Source organism: Mobula birostris, chromosome 8 (assembly GCF_030028105.1).
Source record: "Mobula birostris isolate sMobBir1 chromosome 8, sMobBir1.hap1, whole genome shotgun sequence".
Lineage (NCBI taxonomy): Eukaryota > Metazoa > Chordata > Chondrichthyes > Myliobatiformes > Myliobatidae > Mobula > Mobula birostris.
This window is the reverse complement of record NC_092377.1, coordinates 163,826,177-163,850,414: the sequence shown is the minus strand read 5'-3', so window position 1 is coordinate 163,850,414 and position 24,238 is coordinate 163,826,177. Positions and strand designations below refer to the sequence as shown.

General features: G+C 45.1%; 1 protein-coding gene and 1 non-coding gene across 7 annotated transcripts in view; both read right to left on the bottom strand.

Moving 5' to 3' along the window:
* Positions 1–24,238, bottom strand: part of LOC140201913 (BTB/POZ domain-containing protein KCTD9-like) — a 46,699-nt gene that overhangs the window by 7,386 nt on the left and 15,075 nt on the right. For 3 of the 6 annotated variants that reach the window (XM_072266706.1, XM_072266711.1, XM_072266707.1), the window contains 7 exons: positions 23,537–23,633; positions 20,696–20,754; positions 18,888–19,016; positions 12,676–12,743; positions 11,584–11,679; positions 2,468–2,620; positions 161–266 (listed from right to left, as the gene is read on the bottom strand). In XM_072266706.1, coding sequence (XP_072122807.1) covers positions 161–266; positions 2,468–2,620; positions 11,584–11,679; positions 12,676–12,743; positions 18,888–19,016; positions 20,696–20,754; positions 23,537–23,633 — 708 coding nt within the window. Of the gene's footprint in view, positions 1–160; positions 267–2,467; positions 2,621–11,583; positions 11,680–12,675; positions 12,744–18,887; positions 19,017–20,695; positions 20,755–21,547; positions 21,694–23,536; positions 23,634–24,238 lie in introns of those variants that run through there. The other 3 variants (XM_072266705.1, XM_072266708.1, XM_072266709.1) reach the window with 2 other exon arrangements.
* trnaf-gaa (transfer RNA phenylalanine (anticodon GAA)) lies at positions 19,915–19,987 on the bottom strand. Its single transcript has one exon. It is a non-coding gene; the product is annotated as a tRNA-Phe (tRNA).

Here is a 24,238-nt window from a genome sequence, read left to right as displayed (position 1 = left end):
TATCTCTTCTAAACTTTCCCCTTCTCACTTTGAAGTTCTGCCCACTAGTATTTGACACCTGGGAAAAAGAGCCTACCTTGTGCCTCTTTTTATAACAGGGGGTGAAAGTGGAAACGCACAAAGAATATACTGCCAGTGGTTCCAAAGTGTTTGAACTCACCTTCCAAATTAGCCTTGAGACCTGAAGGATCCTCAAAGTTGCACCCTCTCAGCGACGCCCCCTCCGCATTGGAGCACAGCATTTTCACCCCTTGGAGATTGGCACCCTGGCAGAACACAGGACTCCTCAGTGAAAACCATAATCAATAGCTCTCTGTTGTACCATCTCATACACATCGAGCCAAAGGCTGATCCACAGAAAGTAACAGTTATCAATATCAATTCATAATTAATAAATATTTCATTTGTTAATTTAAACATTTAAGATTGCTGGTTACATTTAACGCTTTGGATGTGAAAATAGGCACAGAGGGCAAGATTGTAGATGACCTAAAGCTTGTTGGTGCTGCTGATAATGAGGAGGATTGTCTTCAGCTATACTGCATGGATTAACTGGTGAGATGGGCAGGGCGGTGGCAGATGCTTTTTAATCCTCAAAAATACGAGGTGGTGCAGATTAGTAACACACTGAATGGCGGAAACGGAGGAAGCACTGAGAAGCATAACAGACTTTGTGCACTTGTTCGCGGACTCCTACAGGCAGCAGCATAGGTAAATAAGATGGGAAAATGGAACAGTAAAACTCAGCAACAGGTAAATTTGATTATCAAAGTGATTGTGTTGGAGTGGATGCAGATGATGTGACGTGGGATAGAGAGTTCCAGTTATGAAGAAACTCTGGACAGGCTGGGTTTATTTCCCTTGGAACAGAGAAAACCTATAGAGCCCTGATTTGAGGCAGTGAAGGGCAGAGGTAGGTTAGATAATGAGAAATATTTCCTCTTAAGATACCTATATAATTCTTATATTTACAGTATATAATTCTTTCTTCTTTTTTTGTTGGATGTCGCATCAACACAGCATAGCAAATTCCTGATAGCTGTAAATATATATGGCGAATACAGTCGATTCTTGATAAAGCCACAGGGCATTGGTTTAAGGGATAAGGGATTCTGATTCACCTCAGCCCAGAAGGCAGGTGACATCTAGAACATATTAGCTGGGGCAATAGTGGAAACAGATATGCTCACAACATTTAAGCAGCTGTGAGACTACCCATTTACAATGTATGAACTATTCCTGGCATCCCATAAGTACGTACCTGATTACCTGTGATACGACATTTTAAAATACCTTTGGACAGGTGCATGGAGGGATATGAGACAACCATGGGCAGATGGGACTGGAAAGAGTCAAGAGATTTACTAAGACGTTACCAGAACTCTAGGGACTGAGTTAAGGGGCAGGATTGGGTAGGGGAGGACTTCATTGCTTGGAGTAGAGGAAACAGAGATGGCATTATGAAGATGTACAATATCTTGAGATAATATGAATGCACACAAGGAAGGAGAACATAAGTTTCAAAGTGAAGTACATGTATATCACCACATACTACCTTGAGATTCATTTTCTTGCAGGCACTTACAGGAAAATAAAGAAATACAATGGAGTTTATGGAAAAACAAAGATTGACAGACAACCATGTACAAAAGAAGAAAACTGTGCAAATATAAAAAATAAATAAGTAATACTGGGAACATGAGTTGCAGAGTCCTTGAAAGTGAGCCTGTGGGCTGTGGAATCGGTTCAGTGTTGAGGTGAGTGAAGTCACCACAGTGGTTCAGGAGCCAGATGGTTGTGGGGTTACAACTGTTCATAAACCTGGTGGTTTGGGACCCAAGGCTCCTGTACTACTTCCCGATGGAGCAGCAAGAAAAAAATATTGCCACAGGATCATGGGGTTCCTGGATGAAAAAGTGAGGGTGGAAAGATTTAAAAGGGACCTGAGGGACAACTTCTTTGTGCAGAGCTTGGTGTGTGTGTGAGTAACATGCTGCCACAGGTACAGTAACAACACTTAAAAGACACTTAGGACAGGTGCATGAATAGTAGGATATGTGCCAAACGTGAGCAAGTGGAACCAGCTCAGGTGTGTATCTGGGTTAGCACAGAACAGATGGGCCAAATGGCCTGTTTCTGCTCTGTGAGACAAAGCATTTAGATGAGCTCATAAAACAGCACAGCACTGAAGAGAACAGGCAATACTGGAAAATGGGATTGGTTTCATTTGAGGTCAACATGAAGATGGTGGGCTGTGGAGTCTGCTGCCGTCACATCCAACGTTTATTCCCACTCTAGGTATTCCATGCACGCACCATCCCAATTGGCATCACCACCCCACCAGCATTAGGCAAGCCAGCTGATGAAAGCATTCAATTTGTTCTGTCTAGACTCTATTCAGCCAGTTCCTCGAGGGGAGAAGTACACATCAGCGAAGTCTCCGCAGGCCAATGCCGATCACACTTACATCTAGGATGGCACCCGACAGGTCTGCTCGCTCCAGGTTCGAACTGCAGAGGTTTGCGTGGCTGAGGTTGCAGTTACTGAGGTTGGCCATCTTAAAGTTGATGTATCGAAGGTCCAGACGGGATAGGTCGGTCCCTCTGAAGTTCAGACCCTGCTTGAAGTCAAATATCCCAAGTTATATATTGCAAGACATGACTTACAAACAGAATATGAGCATTCAGCCCTTCAAGTCTGCTCCGCTATTCCATCATGGCTGACTTATTATCCCTCTCAGCCCCATTTTCCTGCCTTCTCCCCATAACCTTCAACATCCTTACCAATCAAGAATCTATCAAACTTCAGTTTAAACATACCCAATGACTTCGCCTCCACAGACATCTGTGACAATGAATTCCACAGATTCACCATCCTCTGACTAAAGAAATTCCTCCTCACTTGTTTTCCTTGTGTTCTGAGGCTGTGACTTCAAGTGGTAGACTCCCCCACTATGGGAAACATCCTCCTCACGTCCAAGCCTTTCAACATTCGAAAGGTTTCAATGAGATCCGCCTTTATTCTTCTAAACTCCAACGAGTAGAGTCCAGAGCCACCAAACACTCATACCTTTCATTCCCGGGATCTCATGAACCTTCTCTGGACCCTCTCCAATGCCAGTACATTCTTTCTTAGATAAGGGGCCAAAACTGCTCACAATACTCCAATGCCTTACAAGCCTCAGCATCACATCCTTGTTTTATATTCTAGTCCTCTTGAAATGAATGAATGCTAACATTGCATTTGCCTTTCTTACCACAGACTCAACCTGCAAGTTAACCTTTAAGGAATCCTTTTCTCAGAGTGCAGGAGGGGTGGGGTAGTCATGACGAGGCTTTCCCTCTAAATTCACTTATTCAGATTTATTTATCACACGTACAAGGAAACACAGTCAAATGTATTGTTTGCGTTAACCAAGGATGATCTGGGGGTAGCCCACAAATTTCGCCTCACATCCCAGTCCCAACATAGCATGTTCAGAATGCTCGGCAGAACACGACAAAAAAACAAGACAACAGCAGCAAACAAGCCCCTTTGCCACCCTCCCAACCACTCACACAGGCGTTCAACTCCACGACAGGCCACCCCCGGGTTTCCAGTCCTTGGCCCCGGACTCTCAGACACCTTCCACCTTACGGGCTTTCCACCTCTGGACTCAACGAGCTCTGGTCTCGACCTACAGCCTTGCCCTCCAGACTTCATGGACCTCTGGTATTGACCCCAGGACACACTGATTATGGGTGTGACCTTCAGACCTCAACCCCCGGGGGGGGGGGGGGTCATTTCACACATCAGTCAGCTAGGAGGAACTTGCGAGTCCCACTCCCCTGAACTCACACTACAGCTAAGGGAAATGCTCCCATTTCAAGTGTTTACCAACCCACTTTGAATGTTGATCCTTTCCCACACCATCTTTTTGAACTCGTGGGCCAAAGGAATGGAGGTCTGTCAGTGTGTATGAGTAGATGAGTGGGTGGGAGGGTGGGAAAGGGGCCCGTTTTGCTGTCAATATTGCTGTCTGTGTTGCTCTACTGAAATCTGCGGGCACGCTGTGTTGGCGCCAGTTTGGGTGGCGACATTTGCGGGCTGCCTCCAGCACAAACTCAGGTTGTGTTGGTTGTTAACGCAAATGATGCATTTCACTGCATGTGTCAATGTGCATGTGGTAACTAAATGTGATTCTGCTCTTCACATCCAACCTAGTTACCTGATCACCTTCTGACCTTGAAACTCCAAGCTTTACCTCAGTGGGCAAAGCTCTCTCCTAGACAGGAGGCTTCAGTCAGTAGGGGAATGCTGTTCTGTCCAGAGGCTCTATCCTCAATGTGATGTTAAACTGAACCCCACGTTTTCCCACTCAGATGATCAAAAGGCCCACTGGAATTACTTTGAAGAATGCCGGAGCTATCCCAGGCAATCGATTCTCATTCCTCCATCACGGTCATGGAGTTACAGAGATGCAGAGCAGGCAAACAGGTCCGTCGGCCACACAAGTTTCTGCCAACTATCATAAACGCAAGAGATTCTGCAGATGCTGGAAAACACATGAAATGCTGGAGGAACTCAGGACGTGAAGCAACATCTATGGAGATGAATGAACAATCGATGTTTCGGGCCAAGATCCTTCATCAAAGATCAAGGCACACACTCAAAAATTCAGGAACAGCTTCTTTCCCTCTGCCATCCGATTTCTGAATAGACATTAAACCCATGAACACCACCTCACTACTTTTCTATTTTTGTACTAAATTGAACTTAATTGAACTCTTTTATATGTATATATACAGTAATCCAGTCTTTTTTTCTATTATTATGTATTGTATTGTACTACTGCTGCAAAACAAAAAATTTGACAACAAACATACGACGGTGATACTAAACTTGATTCTGATTCCACACTCTCTCTCTCTCTCACACACACACACGCACGCACACATATATAGAGGACCAAAGGTCAGCGAAGTTTCACCTCTACAGACCGCTAAGCTGTTAACATGTTGTTTGTGGGAACTTGCTGTGCGCAGGTTGGTAGTAGCACACAGTAGACTGCACTACTGACCATATCGTAAGTACTTCAAGAGTCGAAAAGTAATTCAAGTCTGAGTCTGCTCAATGCCGGCGCCACAGTATCGACACTATTACAGCTCAGGGCGTTGGAGTTCAGAGTTCACTCCCAGCATCTTCTGTAAGGATTTTGTACGTCCTGCCTGTGGAATGAGTGGGTTTCTTTTGGTTTCCTCCCACGGTCCAAATACATACGGTTAGTAGGTTAATTGGTCATTGTAAATTGCTCTGCGGTTAGGCTAGTGGTAAATCAGTGTGGCTCAAGGTGCCGAAAAGGTCTATTCTGCACTGTATCTAGAGTTCCCAACCTTTTTTTATGCCATGGACACCTACCATTAACCGAGGAGTCTGCAGATCAGAGGTTGAGAACTCCTGTTCGAAATAAACAAATCCCCCGCCCACTTTACTGGAAATCCTGCAATGTCTCATCCTCCTCCAGCAGCCCAGAGCCTTAAACATTCACAAGCTGTGCTGCTGACTAATCCTTGCTTGCCGATTGACGTCATGCTCTCTCGCCTGGCCTGCAGTACGCCACAAGACACCTCAGCCCTCGCTTGGCTCCTGATTAAAGCTTGCTTTGTCATCCTAGCTGGATGCGGGACTGAAAACGCTGGCAGAATCACAAGAGCAACAACACGTCATGCTCCCTTGAGGCTCCTTCTCCAGATCCACTTTCGAATAAACCCACACAAGAAACATTAATATACACTCATTTTCTCTAAAAATAAGTAAGTTTTATCCAGACTGAACAAACAACCTGAGGGGTTATTGTCACAGCTTAAACAGATCCTGCTCAGTGAGCTTTTGTGTTTTAAATTCACACTTTGCATGTTTTTCCCCGTGACTGCCTAGGTCTCCCCTGGGTGCTCCGGTTTCCTCCCACCAGCAAATACACTTGGGGTGGTCAACTACTTGGCCAAAGTGCACTCAGTGGCCACTTATTAGATACACCAGCATACCTGCTCGTTAATGCAAATATCTAATCATGTGGCAGCAACTCAATGCATAAGAGCATGCACACTTTTCAAGAGATTCAGTTGTTCAGACCAAACATCAGAATGGGGGGTAGAAACGTGATCTAAATAACTTCGACTGTGGAATGATTGTTGGTGCCAGAGGGGGTGGTTTGAGTATCTCAGAAACTTCTGATCTCCTGGGATTTTCACATACAACACTCTCTAGAATTTACAGAGAATGGTGCAAAAAATAAAAAATGTATATATCTTGTGAGCAGCAGTCCTGTAGGTAAAAAAGGCCTTGTTACTGAGAGAGGTCAGAGGAGAATGGCCAGAGTGGTTGAAGCTGACAGGAAGGTGAGAGTAATAACCACACATTACAACACTGATGCGCAGAAGAACATCTCTGAACGCACTACACATCGAAACTTGAAGTGGATGGGCTACAAAAGCAGAAGACCATGGAGAGACACCCAGTGGCCACTTTATAAAGTACAGGAGGTTCCTAATAAAGTGGCTACTGAGTGTATATTGCCTACAACACAAAGGTAAGAGGTATGGGTGGGGGGGAGGGGGTTGGTTGATGGGAGAGTAAAAATGGTTAACGCAGGATTAGGGTAAATGGGTGGTCAAGGGCAAGTGACTATTAACCCATTGGTGGACCAGGGTGGTGGCCCCTATGTTGTAGGACACCATGGTGCAACAATTAAACACACCAGAAACACAACAGATTCTGCAAATGCTGTAATGATGCTGGAGTTGTAATAAAGGGGGACAAAGAAATGGAAGATGAACTAAAAAAGTATTTTGCATCAGTCTTCAAGGTGGAAGACACAAGCAGTATGGTGGAAGTTTCAGGTGTCAGGGGTCGTGAAGTTACCATATCTAGAGAGAAGGTTCTTGGAAAACTGAAAGGTCTGAAGATAGATTAGTAACCTGGACCAGGTGATGTACACACCAGAGTTCTGAAAGAGATGGCTGAAGAGATTGTGGAAGCGTCAGTAATGCTCTTTCAAGAATCACTAGATTCTGGAATGATTCTGGAAGACTGGAAAATTGCAAATGTTACTCCACTCTTCAAGGGAGAGAGGCAGAAGAAAGGAAACTATAGGCCAGTTAGTCTGACCTCAGTAGTTGGGAAGAGTTGATTATTAAAGGTGAGATCTCAAGGTATTTGGAGGTACATCATAAAATAGGCCCTAGTCAGCATGTTTCCCCAAGAAAACATCTTACCTGTTGGAATTCTTTGAAGAATATCAAGCAGGATAGACAAAGGAGAATCGGATGATGTTGTATACTTGAATTTTCAGAAAGCCTTTGACAAGGTGTCACACATGAGGCTGCTTAACAAGCTACGAGCCCATGGTATTACAGGAAAGATTCTAGCATGGATAATGCAGTGGCTGACTGGCAGAAGGCAAAGAGTTGAAATAAAGGGAGCCTTTTCTGGCTGGCTGTTGGTGACTAGTGATGTTCCACAGGAGCCTGTGTTGGGACCAATTCCTTTTACCTTATATGTCAATAATTTCAATGATGAAATTGATGGCTTTGTTGCTAAGTTTGCAGACAGTATGAAGATAGGCGGAGGACAGGTAGTTTTGAGGAAGTAGAGAGGCTACAGAAGGTCTTAGACAGATTAGGAAAATGGGCAAAGAAGTGGCAGATGAAATACAGTCGAGAAATGTATGGCCATGCACTTTGACAGTAGAAATGAAAGGGTTGACTATTTTCTAAATGGAGAGAAAATACAAAAAACTGAGGTGCAAAGGGACTTGGGAGTCCTTGTGCAGGATTCCCCAAGGGTTAATTTGCAGGTGGAGTCTGTGGTGAGGAAGGCAAATGTGATGTTAGCATTTATTTCAAGAGGACTAGAATATAAAAGCAAGGATGTAATGTTGAGTCTTTATAAACCATTGGTCAGGCCTCACTAGGAATATTGTGAGCAGTTTAGGGACCCTTATCTTAGAAGGGATGTGCTGAAACTGGAGAGGGTTCAAAGAAGGTTCACAAACATGATTCCAGGATTGAATGGCTTGTCATACGAAGAGCATTTGGTGGTTTTGGGCCTGTATTTACTAGACTTCAGAAGAGTGAGGTGTGACCTCATTGAACGGTGAAAGGCCTTGATAGAGTGGATGTGGAGAGAATGTTCCCTAATGTGGGAGGATCTAAGACCTGAGGACACATCCTCAGAATAGAGGGACGTCCTTTTAGAATGGAGATGAGGAGGAATTTCTTTAGCCAGAGAGTGGTGAGTCTGTGGAATTCCTTGCCACGGGCAGCTGTGGAGATCAAGTCTTTATGTATGTTTAAAGCAGAGATCGATAGATTCTTGACTGGTCAGGGCATGAAGGGATACAGAAAGTAGGCAGTGTATTGGGCCGAGAGGAAAAATGGATCAGCCACGATGAAATGGCCAAATGGCCTAATTCAGCTCCTATATTTTATGGTCTTAAATACAGAGCAATACATACTAAGTGCTGGAGGAACTGAGCCAGTCAGGCAGGATCTATGGAGAGGAATGAAAAATTGACTGTACAGCCCCCTCCACAGATGCTGCCTGACCTGCCGAGTTGCTCCAGCATTTTACGTGTTCCTCAGACACAGCACTCTGTGCTATGGAGCCAAGTCTCAGGCTGGCTGTGCAGAGGGGGCAGCACCACTCAGCAGAAGAGGACATGCCTTGTCACTATGCTCTCCCCGCCACCCAATCCTGCACTGCACCCCCTGACCACAGCAGTGTGGCTACACCGCACTGACGATCCTGGCTGCTACTCAACGCCTCTAGCTGCAAAGTCACTGAAGATAGCTGGAGTGGGTTTACCTGCAGTGGATAGGTGAACAAAAGAAATGGAGCGGGTTTACCTGCAAGAGAACTGAACCAAGGCCACTGACGCACACCCCACCAACCAGCTAACAAGTGTAGAATGGCGTACAGAGATGACATTAGCACCTAGGAAATGAGCACAAGAAACTAGGAGTAGACCACTCGATTCCTCCATTAATATGATCATGGCTGATCTATGTTGGCCCCAACTCCTCTTCTGTGTCAGTTCCTCAGAACCCTCAATTCCTCCACCTTATAAATATTTATCCACCACTGATTTAAGTAGATCTATGATAATTTGGCCTCTAACATTCTCAGGGAACGACAATTCCAGAGTTTGCCACCCTTAGAGAGGTGGTGTTTTCACACTTAACTTTAAATGACAAACCACTTATTTCAGAGTCATAGTCATAGAGCACCACAGCACAGAAGCAGACCTTCAGCCCATCTAGTCCTTGCCAAGCTAGCATTCTGCCTTGTCCCATTGGGTGGAGGGGTGGAGATGCATCTCCACCAAAGAAGAGGTGCGTCACCACCTTCCCTCCGCTAGCCTGCAAGTCACCCTTGGACAAGGAGTAGCACCTGCTTAGCCCCCGATCAGGGTCATGTGAAGCCATGGGAGCAGGTGGTGGATGGTCATATGAGCAGCCGGTGCATATCACAAGTCCTGGTTATGTGACCACTGACGCCAGGCAGACAATCTCTGAAGAGTATTGATTATGGCTGGGGTCACTCATCTTGTAAAGGCACTGCCCAGAAAAAGGCAATGGCAAACCACTTGAGTAGAGAAATTTGCCAAGAACAATTTATGGTCAAAGACCACCATCGCCCACTTTATACGACATGGCAAATAATGATGATGTCCATTGACTTGCACTCGGATCACAGCACCCCACACCCCTCCCATAGGTGTATCCATCCAATTTCTCTTAAATGTTTAAAAACTGAATTTGCATCCACCACTTCCACAGGCAGCAAATTCCACACTGAGTGAAGCTCCCCCTCATGTTTCCCTTAAAACATTTCACCTTTCACCCTTAACCATGACCTCTAGCTCTCATCTCTCCAAACCTCAGTGGAAAAAGTGCATTTACCCTAACTATACCCCTCATAATTTTGAATAACTCTATCAAATCTCTACTCATTCTCCTACGCTCCAAAGAATAAAGTCCTAACCCATTAAATCTTTCCCCATAACTCAGATCCTCAAGTCCTACAATATCCTTATAAATTTTCTCAGCTCTCTTTTGATCTCATTGATATATTTTCTGTGGGTGAGTGACTAGAAAGGCACATAACAACTTTATAATTTTCTCTTGTTCACAACTCTTCTATTCGTGAAAACATCTCAACATCTACTCTGTCAAGCATTCTTGGGACCTGGTATATTTGAACAAGGTTACCCTCATTCTTCTAAATCCAGAGAATACAGAGCCAAACTGTCCAGCCTCCCTCAACAGGACAGCCCATCTATCCGAGGAATTACCCTGGTGAGCCTCCTTTGGAATGCCTCCTATTCTGTTAATATTCAGCAGTATGCACACAATGCTGGAGGAGCTCGACATCAGGCAGCATCTGTGGAGGGGAATAAACAGTCGTTGTTTCGGGCCAAGACCATTCATGAGGGGCAGCACGGTAGCTTGGTGATTAGCACAACGCTTTACACTACCAGCAACTCAGGTTCAATTCCCACTAGTGCCTGTATGGAGTTTGTATGTTCTCCCCACAACCATGTAGGTTTCCTCTGGGTGCTCTGGTTTCCTCCCACAGTCCAAAGACGTACCAGTTGGATTGATCATTGTAGCTGTCCTATGATTAGGCTAGAGTTAAATCAGGGTTTAGTGGGAGGCACGGCTTGAAGGGCCGGAAGAGCCTATTCCGAACTGCATCCCAATAAATAGATACATAGATAGATAGATAGCAAATCAGAAAGTGACTGTTTATTCTCCTCTAGGTGCTGCCTGATTTGCTGAGTTCCTCCAGCATCTTGTGTGTGTGTTGCACAAAGTTTCTTACTATTTTCATTATTTTAGATAAGGGGACCAAATCTGTGCATAGTATTCCACGTGTGACCTCACCAGTATTATACAGAACGGTGACAAAACTCATTATTAAACTCCATCCCTTTTGCAATAAAGACCAAGATAAATGCATTTTGATTCACCTCACTAAAGTGTATGATGTCGTATTTCTTCACATAGAGTAGTCAGTGGGTCAAAGGAGAAATGGAAAAGGAAAGATTTCCTATTCTTCTAACAGGTCTCAAAGTGTCACCCCTGTCTGGAAGATCTCAAGTTCAAGTTGTCATTCAACCGTGCACAGTACATGTATACTGCCAAACGAGACCATGTTCCTCTGGACCAAGGTGCAAAATACAGAACATATAACTCACACACATACATGAAGTAATATTACCACAAATAAATTAATAATACGGAGCATTTACAAAACAAGTTAAAAAGTAAACAGCAAAGTGCTATTGGCACTTCACAGGTGATGAGACCAACTCCTGCCTGATGTAAGGGGCCAAACAGATTGTTGGACTGATGGGAGGAATCATGGCGACACTAAGAGCCCTGTGCTTGGACTGTATTGGATCTTTGCTTGCCCACGCCACTGACTCTGGTGTAGGGGATATATCCAAGCCAGCAACAAACCAACACGGCTGTAGCTGTATGCCTGACAGCCATCACTTTCCAAATCTGACACCCAAAGACACCTTCTGTTCACAATCACCTGACATCGAAGCTCTGATTTTGTTGGCGTCGCTAACAGAAACCGGACAAACTCCTTCCGGGAAATGGGAGAATGGTCTTCAGCCGGTAGCGAATTCTGAAAGAGAAAGAATGATAGTTCGTGACACACTCCTGCTGCTTGGTTAAGTTTTCCATCTGATTAGATGTGAAAGTTTACTGTCTGAAGAGAATGACTGATAATATAGTGCCAAGTGGTACAGAGGGCGCACTCATCTCAGTAACACTCTCACCCTACGTTCAAGCCTCGGGATAAAGCCTCTCATCGTCATACAGCACAGAAACTATCCCTTCAGCCCATCTAATCTGTGTCGAACTATCATTCTGCCTTGTTCCTTCAACATGCAATTGGACCAGAGCCCTCCGTACCCCTCATTGTTGGAGGCAACGGAGTGAATGTTTCTTCAACGCAGTCTTTGAAAGCCATATGTAAAAGGAATAGCCTCAGTGAAGGCAGAGACGATACAATTCAGATTCACGCAAACTACGAGTCTTTGATACCCATACATGGGTAAGCACGTAGGCAGGAAAAGAACACATCCATGAACCATCAGGTTACGTACGTGTGCACAACCTCACATACAATCATTCATTCCCACAACCAATGATCTTACTTTTAAGGACTCTTTATCTCATTATTCCATTCCTGTTATTTATTGCTATTTATTTATATTTGCATTTGCACACGTTTGCTGTCTTCTGCACTCTGGTTGATCTTTCACTGATCTTGTTATAGTTACTGTTCTATAGATTTGCTGAGTATGCCTAGGGTTGTGTGTGGTGACATATATGTACCTTGATAAAATTTACTTTGAACATGTCAATGGATTTGCTTAATCAGGCTCACACAGGCAGAAGTCCTTAAGGCCACAAGATTTAGGAGCAGAATCAGGCCATTCAGCCCATCGAGTCTGCTCCACTATTCCATAATGACTGATTTATTATCCCTCTCAAACCCGTTCTCCTGCCTTCTCCCTGTACCATTTGACACCCTTACTATTCATCTTTAATCCCATACCTAACAGAAACTATAGCTATTATTTATCAAGATCAAAACAATTAGCAGAATTATTACCTTAATTAGTTGCTCCAACTGTTCAATTAGAGAGTCTATGCCAAAGAATTTTGCCTCCTCAAGTACTCCTGGAAGAGGTGAGCAAAGTTCACATTAATTTCCACACGCCCTCTAGCAAGCCACAAGAGCTAACCTTATACCTTATCAAGTGTTCAGGGAGTGCATGGTTCACAACTCTTTAAGCCCAAGTGCGATGGCCGGATGTCTGGGAATGTAATCAGCGTCAGGGTATCAGGTAACGGTCCAGAGGGACTTGGTTTGAGGGGAAAGAGATTAACATGAAGACTTGGACAAGCTGCAACAGGGCTTTGAGACCTTAGAAGTGTGAACCCTGCAAAATGGTATGAACAACCTGAAGAGTTGCCCAATTACTATCCTATCGGCAACGGGAAGGATTCTTAAAATTAATTCTGCCCACTGCAGCAGTTTGCCTAGGGTGCTTTTTATTGGCGGAGATTGGCCCTAGATTGTTTTGTTAAACACAAGAACATCTTCAAGTATTTTGGCCTTGGAAAGTCTACCTGAGTAACTGCTGGTGAGCGATTAGAGAAAACCATTTTAGCCATGAACCTTGTCAAGTGCATGGGCACTGCACTGGGACAAATCAGTTTTGACGGAACAAAAGTTGCTCCTACATAATAGCATTCAGGGCAACTTATCGGCTGGCAACTGAAGAGCTGAGCTGATCCGAGTTCCCAGTTCTAACTTGAGTTTTCCATACAAGGTCACGTGTAATAGGATTAATAAGTTTTAGTTTAGAGGGATAAATATATGTATGCTAGGGTTAGCAAGTTTAACTGCATTATCAGAAGTGACTTGTAATTACTTTAAATCAGAAAATGTTATACAATATTCATATAATTTTCTAAGGGATTTTAAGTGAGGCAAATTTCCCCTCCTTCCACATTCCCTGCCTCCCTTATTTAGTTCCCTGCTCCACCTTCCTATCCTGTCAGATTCCACCAGCTACAGCCCTTTGAAACCTTCCAGCCTCTGTCACTGTTCCCACTCTCCCCTCCTCCATCTGCCTATCACCCCTCCTCATCCGGATCCACCTATCACCTCCCAGCCTCTGTCACTATCCCCACTCTCCCCTCCTCCATCTGCCTATCACCCCTCCTCACCCGGATCCACCTATCACCTGCCAGCCTCTGTCACTATCCCCACTCTTCCCTCCTCCATCTGCCTATCGCCCCTCCTCACCCGGCCCACCCATCACCTCCCAGCCTCTGTCACTGTTCCCAATCTCCCCTCCTCCATCTACCTATCACCTCCTCAGCCGGCCCACCCATCACCTCCCAGCCTCTGTCACTATCCCCACTCTCCCCTCCTCCATCTGCCTATCGCCCCTCCTCACCCGGCCCACCCATCACCTGCCAGCCTCTGTCACTGTCCCCACTCTCCCCTCCTCCATCTGCCTATCACTCCTCCTCACCCGGATCCACCTATCACCTCCCAGCCTCTGTCACTATCCCCACTCTCCCCTCCTCCATCTGCCTATCGCCCCTCCTCACCCGGCCCACCTATCACCCGCCAGCCTCTGTCACTATCCCCACTCTCCCTCCTCACCCGGATCCACTCATCACCTGCCAGCCCTTGCTCCAGCCTTTCCCGTCACCTCTTTATGTTGGCTATTTCCTCTCTATCTCTCAGTCCAGATGTGGGGCCCTGACCTGAAACGTCGACTATCACACAACAGTCTCTAGAGTTTACAGAGAATGGTGCGAAGATCAAAAAAACATCCAATAAACATCAGCACTGTGGGCAAAAACCTATTAGTGAGAGAGGACAGAGGGGGACAGCTAGACTGGTTCAAGCTGACAGAAAGATGGCTGTGTCTTAAATAACCACGTGTTACACAGTGGTGTGCAGCAGAGCGTCTCTGAATGCACAACACATCAAACCTTGAAGTGGAGGGGCTACAGCTGCAGAAGGCAGCGCCGGGTTCCAGGCCTGTATGTAATAAAGTGGCCACTGATTGCAAACGTCAGAGAAAGGAGGCTTTCTCATTGAAGGCAATGTACCTTCAGTGATTTGGTAGAATGGAGAATACAGGATCAGTTATGATACTGAATTACAGCTTAATCCTGGTTCAAATTAACATACTCCTGGTGCTTAACATAGAACACTACAGCACAGTATAGGCACCTTAGCCCACAATATTGTGTCAACCTTATAGCCTACTCTAAGACCAATCTAACCTCTCCTTCCTACATAACCCTCCATTTTTCTATCATCCATGTGCCTGTAGAAACATAGAAACATAGAAAATAGGTGCAGGAGTAGGCCATTCGGCCCTTCGAGCCTGCACCGCCATTTATTATGATCATGGCTGATCATCCAACTCAGAACCCCACCCCAGCCTTCCCTCCATACCCCCTGACCCCCGTAGCCACAAGGGCCATATCTAACTCCCTCTTAAATATAGCCAATGAACTGGCCTCAACTGTTTCCTGTGGCAGAGAATTCCACAGATTCACCACTCTCTGTGTGAAGAAGTTTTTCCTAATCTCGGTCCTAAAAGGCTTCCCCTCTATCCTCAAACTGTGGCCCCTCGTTCTGGACTTCCCCAACATCGGGAACAATCTTCCTGCATCTAGCCTGTCCAATCCCTTTAGGATCTTATACGTTTCAATCAGATCCCCCCTCAATCTTCTAAATTCCAACGAGTACAAGCCCAGTTCATCCAGAATTTCTTCATATGAAAGTCCTGCCATCCCAGGAATCAATCTGGTGAACCTTCTTTGTACTCCCTCTATGGCAAGGATGTCTTTCCTCAGATTAGGGGACCAAAACTGCACACAATACTCCAGGTGTGGTCTCACCAAGGCCTTGTACAACTGCAGTAGTACCTCCCTGCTCCTGTACTCAAATCCTCTCGCTATAAATGCCAGCATACCATTCGCCTTTTTCACCGCCTGCTGTACCTGCATGCTCACTTTCAATGACTGGTGTATAATGACACCCAGGTCTCGTTGCACCTCCCCTTTTCCTAATCGGCCACCATTCAGATAATAATCTGTTTTCCTATTTTTGCCACCAAAGTGGATAACTTCACATTTATCCACATTAAATTGCATCTGCCATGAATTTGCCCACTCACCCAACCTATCCAAGTCACTCTGCATTCTCTTAGCATCCTCCTCACAGCTAACACTGCCACCCAGCTTCGTGTCATCCGCAAACTTGGAGACGCTGCATTTAATTCCCTCATCCAAGTCATTAATATATATTGTAAACAACTGAGGTCCCAGCACTGAGCCTTGCGGTACCGCACTAGTCACCACCTGCCATTCTGAAAAGGTCCTGTTTATTCCCACTCTTTGCTTCCTGTCTGCTAACCAACTCTCCACCCACACCAATACCTTACCCGCAATACCGTGTGCTTTAAGTTTGCACACTAATCTCCTGTGTGGGACCTTGTCAAAAGCCTTCTGAAAATCCAAATATACCACATCCACTGGTTCTCCCCTATCCACTCTACTAGTTACATCCTCAAAAAATTCTATGAGATTCGTCAGACATGATTTTCCTTTCACAAATCCATGCTGACTTTGTCCGATCATTTCACCGCTTTCCAAATGTGCTGTTATCACATCCTTGATAACTGACTCCAGCAGTTTCCCCACCACCGATGTTAGGCTAACCAGTCTATAATTCCCCGGTTTCTCTCTCCCTCCTTTTTTAAAAAGTGGAGTTACATTAGCCACCCTCCAATCCTCAGGAACTAGTCCAGAATCTAACGAGTTTTGAAAAATTATCACTAATGCATCCATTATTTCTTGGGCTACTTCCTTAAGCACCCTGGGATGCAGACCATCTGGCCCTGGGGATTTATCTGCCTTCAATCCCTTCAATTTACCTAACACCACTTCCCTACTAACATGTATTTCGCTCAGTTCCTCCATCTCACTGGACCCTCTGTCCCCTACTATTTCTGGAAGATTATTTATGTCCTCCTTAGTGAAGACAGAACCAAAGTAATTATTCAATTGGTCTGCCATGTCCTTGCTCCCCATAATCAATTCACCTGTTTCTGTCTGCAGGGGACCTACATTTGTCTTTACCAGTCTTTTCCTTTTTACATATCTATAAAAGCTTTTACAGTCTGTTTTTATGTTTCCTGCCAGTTTTTTCTCATAATCTTTTTTCCCCTTCCTAATTAAGCCCTTTGTCCTCCTCTGCTGAACTCTGAATTTCTCCCAGTTCTCAGGTGAGCCACTTTCTCTGGCTAATTTGTATGCTTCTTCTTTGGAATTGATACTATCCCTAATTTCTCTTGTCAGCCACAGGTGCACTACCTTCCTTGATTTATTCTTTTGCCAAACTGGGATGAACAATTGTTGTAGTTCATCCATGCAACCTTTAAATGCTTGCCATTGCATATCCACCGTCAATCCTTTAAGTGTCATTTGCCAGTCTATCTTAGCTAATTCACGTCTCATACCTTCAAAGTTACCCCTCTTTAAGTTCAGAACCTTTGTTTCTGAATTAACTATGTCACTCTCCATCTTAATGAAGAATTCCAACCATATTATGGTCACTCTCACCCAAGGGGCCTCTCACGACAAGATCGCTAATTAACCCTTCCTCATTGCTCAAAACCCAGTCCAGAATAGCCTGCTCTCTAGTTGGTTCCTCAACATGTTGGTTCAAAAAACCATCCCGCATACATTCCAAGAAATCCTCTTCCTCAGCACCTTTACCAATTTGGTTCACCCAATCTACATGTAGATTGAAGTCACCCATTATAACTGCTGTTCCTTTATTGCACACATTTCTAATTTCCTGTTTAGTACCATCTCCGACCTCACTACTACTGGTAGGTGGCCTGTACACAACTCCCACCAGCGTCTTCTGCCCCTTAGTGTTACGCAGCTCTACCCATATTGATTCCACATCTTCCCGGCTTATGTCCTTCCTTTCTATTGCGTTAATCTCTTCTTTAACCAGCAACGCCACCCCACCTCCCCTTCCTTCATGTCTATCCCTCCTGAATATTGAATATCCCTGAACGTTGAGCTCCCATCCCTGGTCACCCTGGAGCCATGTCTCTGTGATCCCAACTATATCATAATCATTAATAACAATCTGCACTTTCAATTCATCCACCTTATTACGAATGTTCCTTGCATTGACACACAAAGCCTTCAGGCGCTCTTTTACAACTCTCTTAGCCCTTATACAATTATGCTGAAAAGTGGCCCTTTTTAATGCTTGCCCTGGATTTGTCGGCCTGCCACTTTTACTTTTCTCCATAGTACTTTTTGCTTCTACCCTCACTTTACACCCCTCTGTCTCTCTGCACTGGTTCCCATCCCCCTGTAGTGAACTAACCTCCTCACGCCTAGCCTCTTTAATTTGATTCCCACCCCCCAACCATTCTAGTTTAAAGTCACCTCAGTAGCCCCCGCTAATCTCCCTACCAGGATATTGGTCCCCCAAGGATTCAAGTGCAACCCGTCCTTTTTGTACAGGTCACGCCTGCGCCAAAAGTCTAAGAGTTTCTTAAATGCCCCTAATGTATCTGTTTCTACCACCACACTGGGCAGCATGTTGCACAAACCCACCATCCTCTGTGTAAAGAACTTGCCTCTGACCTAGATACCCCTATACTTTCCTCTAATCACCCCAAAACTATAACCCCTCACATTAGCCACTTCCGCCCTGGGAAAAAGTGTCTAGCTATCCTCTCGAACTATGCCTCTTATCTTGAATACAGTACTCTCCAAAAGTCTTAGGCACATATAAATATAAGAAAAGCAAATATCATGACATAAGTGAGTGATGATAAACCTGATTCTGATATGGGTCTCTGTTGTGGACTGAGAGTGGGAAGAGGGCAGGGAGAGGGGAATCATGGTTGGGAAAGGGGGAAGGGAGAGGGGAGGGAGCAGGAAGCACCAGAGAGACATTTTGTAATGATCAATAAACCAATTGTTTGGAATGAAATGACCTTGCCTGGTGTCTCGGGGTTGGGTGTGTCGTAATCTGCGCCACCCGCCACCCTCCTCCCCTGCCCGGCATTCCTTCTCTGCCACATGTTCCACACCACTCCCGCTGCACTCCACCCTCGCCATTCCTCCCGCCAAATTTACAAACTCACTCTCTGCTCCACGCTGACAAATACAGTACTGTGCAAGAGTCTTAAGCACCTCATATCTATCTATCTATCTATATATATATAAAAACATGATATTATCAGAACCTACCTAGTAAGTTGAGGCCTTTGTTCACAATGAGTTGTCCATGGCGCAGGTAGTTTAAGATGGGCATGAAGTACTCAGGGCTACGATCAATGAGGAAGCCTCCCTGATGATCTTTCTTGTTACCCCACGCACCTGCTCCGGAAGAGGTAATGCCGAAGAGGAAAGAGGGAAAAGATCAGATCACTAGCAATGCATTCAGATTCCTCATTTGAACAACCTCACCATGAGCCATATCATCTGGTGTACTGTGGACCATGAATAGCTGGGAAGCCGCCCACAGCAAACCAGCTCGCAGTTTCAACATAAACTAAGGTCAGAACTGGAAAATTACGGTAGTATATTCATCCAGACAGACAGGCTGATGCTTCAGTTCCCATAAAGAATCCCACAGACACGCTAAATGCCTTTCTCACTTCTGCATACTTTACAACATTTACACATTTTATTGCAGTAGAAATGAGTTTTACAGTACAGAAACTGCTCACATCACAGCCGGGTAAAGCTGTTGCTTTGGCTCCTCAAGCCGCTTCCCACCTCACTTCATCTTTGTATTGGACAGCCAATCAGCACAGAAACAGAGTGCTGGCCACATCTCCTATGGGCTGAGGCAGGCGTTTGGTGTAATTGAAAGTCGGGATAACTCATGTATGTTCCATTCGTTTTTACTTTGAGCGAGGCACGCACATATGATGTGGTGGCATGATGACGTATGCCATTTACATACTTTTACGTATAACTTACAATGAATTATTTAAATGAACAAGAATGCTTAATCAAATGACAAATTGATAATATCACTCAATAATTGCTGAAATATTAAATACACAACACTTGGTATGTCTTATGGCCAAATGGCCACAAGGCCATTAGGCTCATCAAGTCTGCTCTGCCATTCCATCATGGCTGATTTATTTTCCCTCTCAACTCCATTCTCCTGCCTTCTCCCTGTAACCTTCAATTCCCTTATTAATAACAACACAAGGCATAGAAGCAGAATTAGGCCACTCAGCCCAAAATTAACAAGTCACAGTGTTGAAACCCGGGAATGAACCATGGACCTTTAGATCTTCAGTCTAACACTCTCCCAACTGAGCCATTTCAGCCAGCGCCCATTAACCTAATCCTGACCTAAACACACTTCATTCTCTGAACATTCCCTATCAATTACCCTGCCCTCAGATTCTACTCCTCACTCGGGAGTTTTTAGGGGCCAATTAACCCATGTTGGGATGTGGGCGGGGCAGGGGAGGGGTGGAAGAATCAGAGCACCTGGAGGAAACCCAGACAGTCACAGGGAGAACGTGCAAACTCCTCGAAGACAGCACTCAAGGACAGAACTAACTCAGGCTCACTGCAGTGGAAAGGTAGCAGCACGACCTGCTGCTCATATAACTTGCCTTCCGTCGGAAGTCAAACAGAATGTGCCAGCAGCCACTGCATCTTACTACCTGGTTTCATTAACTTTATAAATTGTAATCAGTGCACAGGAGCCCTGCATGTAAATCCTCCCACCCCTTGTTTCATCGGGGTGGTTCTAGCACCAACTTGGGAGTGTGGGCTCACCGTTCGGGTCACTCACCACTACAGTCACCTTCACAGACCCTTTCTCTACGGTCACTTAATTCCTCCTGCTTCACCAGGTCTATTTAACAGGAACCAGCACGGTGTCAGCAAACGGCTGCACAAGCTGACCAGAGGACGTTGTCATTGACAGGGCACAGCCTCCTGTCAGGCGGCAGCTGCCCACCCTCCGCCCGGTTTTGCGTTCGACATCGTCAGTTAGCTGGTGACACAGCAGTGGGGATACTCACTTTTGTCTCGGAACATGTGGGCAAGCATACTCTCCGGCTCCTTGTTCACTAGAGTGCTCCTGGGGCAGAGAGGGAATGAAATTCACAGTTAGATTCAAGTGAATTAATTACTTCGCAGTCTTTGCGAGCAAAAAATTACTTAAGTGAACAGCAGTGATGGAAATAATTTGGAAGATATGTAGCTCGGGTGGTTGACCGTTTGGGTTGAGTTGTTCTCCGATCTTAGCAAATTACTTGCAACCCGTTTGGTTGCTTCTTGATTGGTGCGATGTTGACCTGGCAGACATCTTCATCTGAAGTTTCCTTCCGTGAACAGACACGTAGACCTCGATCCTATTCATGTGCCAATGCTGGCAAAATTCCAGACAACGCACAAAGTTCGTCACACAACAACCAGTGACGAGATTTCCTCCCCACTTCACAATTGAGTTTCTGTAATGATGACCAATCAGCTGATTAATAAATTTATAAAGGCCAAGAATTTGGAGGACATAACAGTGCACTGATGATGCCTCCTTGTATAGGGATGAAACATTAGCAAGTAAATTGAGAGAGATCAGCAAACAACTCAACCCAAACACCAGTGAACAAACACAAATGAGCATGAGAATCAAAAACTAACCAGCAAACTCTCTCAAGGACTTGGGTTAGGTACAGTGCCAAGCTCCCTCCCAAACATTCCCAAGTCCAAGCCAAGTTTATTGTCATGCGCACAATTACATTTACTTAGTTATTTAGGGATACAGCACAGAACAGGCCCTTCCAGCCCAATGAGCCGCACCACCCAGCAATCCACCGATTTAACCCCAGCCTCACCACAGGACAATTTACACTGACCAATTAACTACTAACCCGTACGTCTTTGGAATGTGGGAGGAAGCCGGCACACCCGGAGGAAAGCCACACATTCACGGGGAGAATGTACAAACTTTCTTTCAGAGAACACCAGGTTTCAACTCCAAATTCTAAAACCCTGGGCTGTAATAGCATCGAGCTAACTGCTATTCTACTGTGGCGCCCAATCCATAATTCTGAACATGAAAAAAAAATTAATCATAAATTATATATAATTTTTACAAAAAAACACAATTAGAACAAAAACATAAAACATTGTCCATTTTAGTGCGAGGTGGTCACTATAATGTCCTGACGAAGGGTCTCGGCCTGAAACGTCGACTGCACCTCTTCCTAGAGATGCTGCCTGGCCTGCTGTGTTCACCAGCAACTTTGATGTGTGTCACTATAATGATTATGGTTTTTGCCAGTTGGTTTGAGGACCATCCCCCTCCCACACTGCCTCAGCGCATGCCCTCTCAGGATAGGTATAACATGAGCACAGAGTAAGCCAGAAAGCACGGCTGGAGAGGACTGGATTATTTTCCTTTCAGCATCTGAAGAGAGACCTGATGAAGATTTATAACATAGATAGGGTAGAAACCCAGAGTCTATTTCCCAGGGTAGAAATGTCAAATACTAAAGGACAGAGCTTTAAGGGGAGAGAGGGAATGTTTACAGGAGATGTGAAGGGCAAGTTTTTGGCAGCAATACATAAAATACTGGAGGAACTCAGCAGGTCAGGCAGCATCTATGGAGATGAATAGACCGTTGAAGTTTTGGGCCGAGACCCCTCATCTCCTGGTGCTGAGTTGATGGTTGTTGCTGTTTGAGTGGCACAGTAGCACAGTGGTTAGCACAACACTTTACAGTACCAGTAACTCAGGTTCAATTCCCGCCTCTGCTTGCAAGGGGTTTGTACGTTCTCCCCGTGACTGCATGGGTTTCCTCCCACAGTCCAAAGACATACCAGTTAGTAGGTTAGTTGGTCATTGTAAGTTGTCCCGTGATTAGGAGTAGCTCAAAGGGCCGGAAGGGCCTAGTCCACGCTGTATCTCAATAAATAAAAAAAAACCAGGACTGGAAATGAGGATGCCAGAATAAGAAGGTAATGGGTGAAACCAGGTGGCTGAGGGAGGGGGAGAAGAACAAAGAAATTGGGAGGTGAGAAGTGGAAAAGGTAAAGGTAAAGGAGAAGAAAGAATCTGATGGGAGAGTAGAATGAACAATGGGAGGGTTTAAACTTTCCCTAGGCAGCGATAACATGAATTGGACCCAGTGAACTCCCGATGATATCTTGTCTGCAATCTGCAGAAAGGCAGCTACTAATTTTGCCGACATTAAGGTTAGTCTTGGTGAGAACCTTCAAGAGCAGGTGTGTGAAATGCGTGAAAAGAATTTACTTCATATCTTGGTGTTGAAGATTGGAGAAGAGTTACTGGAATGAAGTAGAGGAAAGTTTACTGCATCTAACTCAGATTGTCCCTGCTCAAGGAAGGTTTGGTAGGAGATTAACTGAGAAAAACCACTAACTGTTGCAGGTATTTTCATTTACATTGATTGGGCTCCATTTTCATGTCACCCAGAGATTTTTAAATACTAGCTTTATTTGACACAAGTACGTTGAAATATAATAAGTCATTTGCACCAAATAAAATCAGCAAGGATTGTGCTGGGGGAGCAGCTCGCAAGAGTCGCCACACTTCCAACCCCAACATAGACTGCACAGAACTTACTAACCCTCACCCATACATGCTTGGAATACGAGAGAAAACTGCAGCAGCTGAGGAAATCCGTTCAGTACAAACTCCTTACAGACAGTGGTGGGAATCGAACCCCAATCTTGCAGATGGCTTGCTGCAAAGCATTGTGCTAACAGCTATGTTACTATGTTGTCCTAACTGGCAACAAACATCAACTCAGCTGGTTGAGAACAGAGAACTCAGTACAAAGGGATGCAGAAACACCATCGACACCACCACATCCAAGCCCCGCTAATCGTCTTACCGCGTCGTGGTGAAGTACTGACCACCGACGTTTAGTGTTATCCAGTCAGTACACATCACTGATTGGTCATCAACGTCCTTCCTGTCTGCCTCAGGGTCTGTGCAGAAAAAGAAAAGGATCAACTTTATTCACCGTGTATTCGGAACTTGCTGTGGTGTCTTGGTCAGGGTGCAACACACAACAGCAAAACAACAAGTCACTAATTATAAAGTACAAAGAATAGCATAAAGAAGTAGTTAAAATATATATATGGAATACGGTGGGCGGAGAAGATGGCAGCGCGACGCAGCTCTCTGGTGAAATGAAATTGTTTCTGTTAAATAGGGGCTGTGGACAATTCTGATTTGATGGAGACAGACATGAGAAGTAGAGGAACATCTGGAGAAATTTCTGAAACGCCGGTTCGCTGCCGCTGTTACTGGGCGATCGAGAATCTTCCGGAGGGAAGGCCCCAAAATCCCCGGCTTTGCCTGCTGCTGGCGACTGAGGCTGAGGTCAAATCGTTCGGATACAGATGGTGCTCGGTACTCGGTGTCAGAGGGCTGAGCGGAGGCTCAAAGTTTTCGGATGACTCAGAGCCGGACTGTGGTCAGCATGGCAGGGAGAGTTTTCTTCCTTCTCCCGTCTGTGTGAGATGTGGGACTTTCGAGAGACTTTGAACTTTTTTACCGTGCCCATGGCCTGTTCTTCATCAAGTTATGG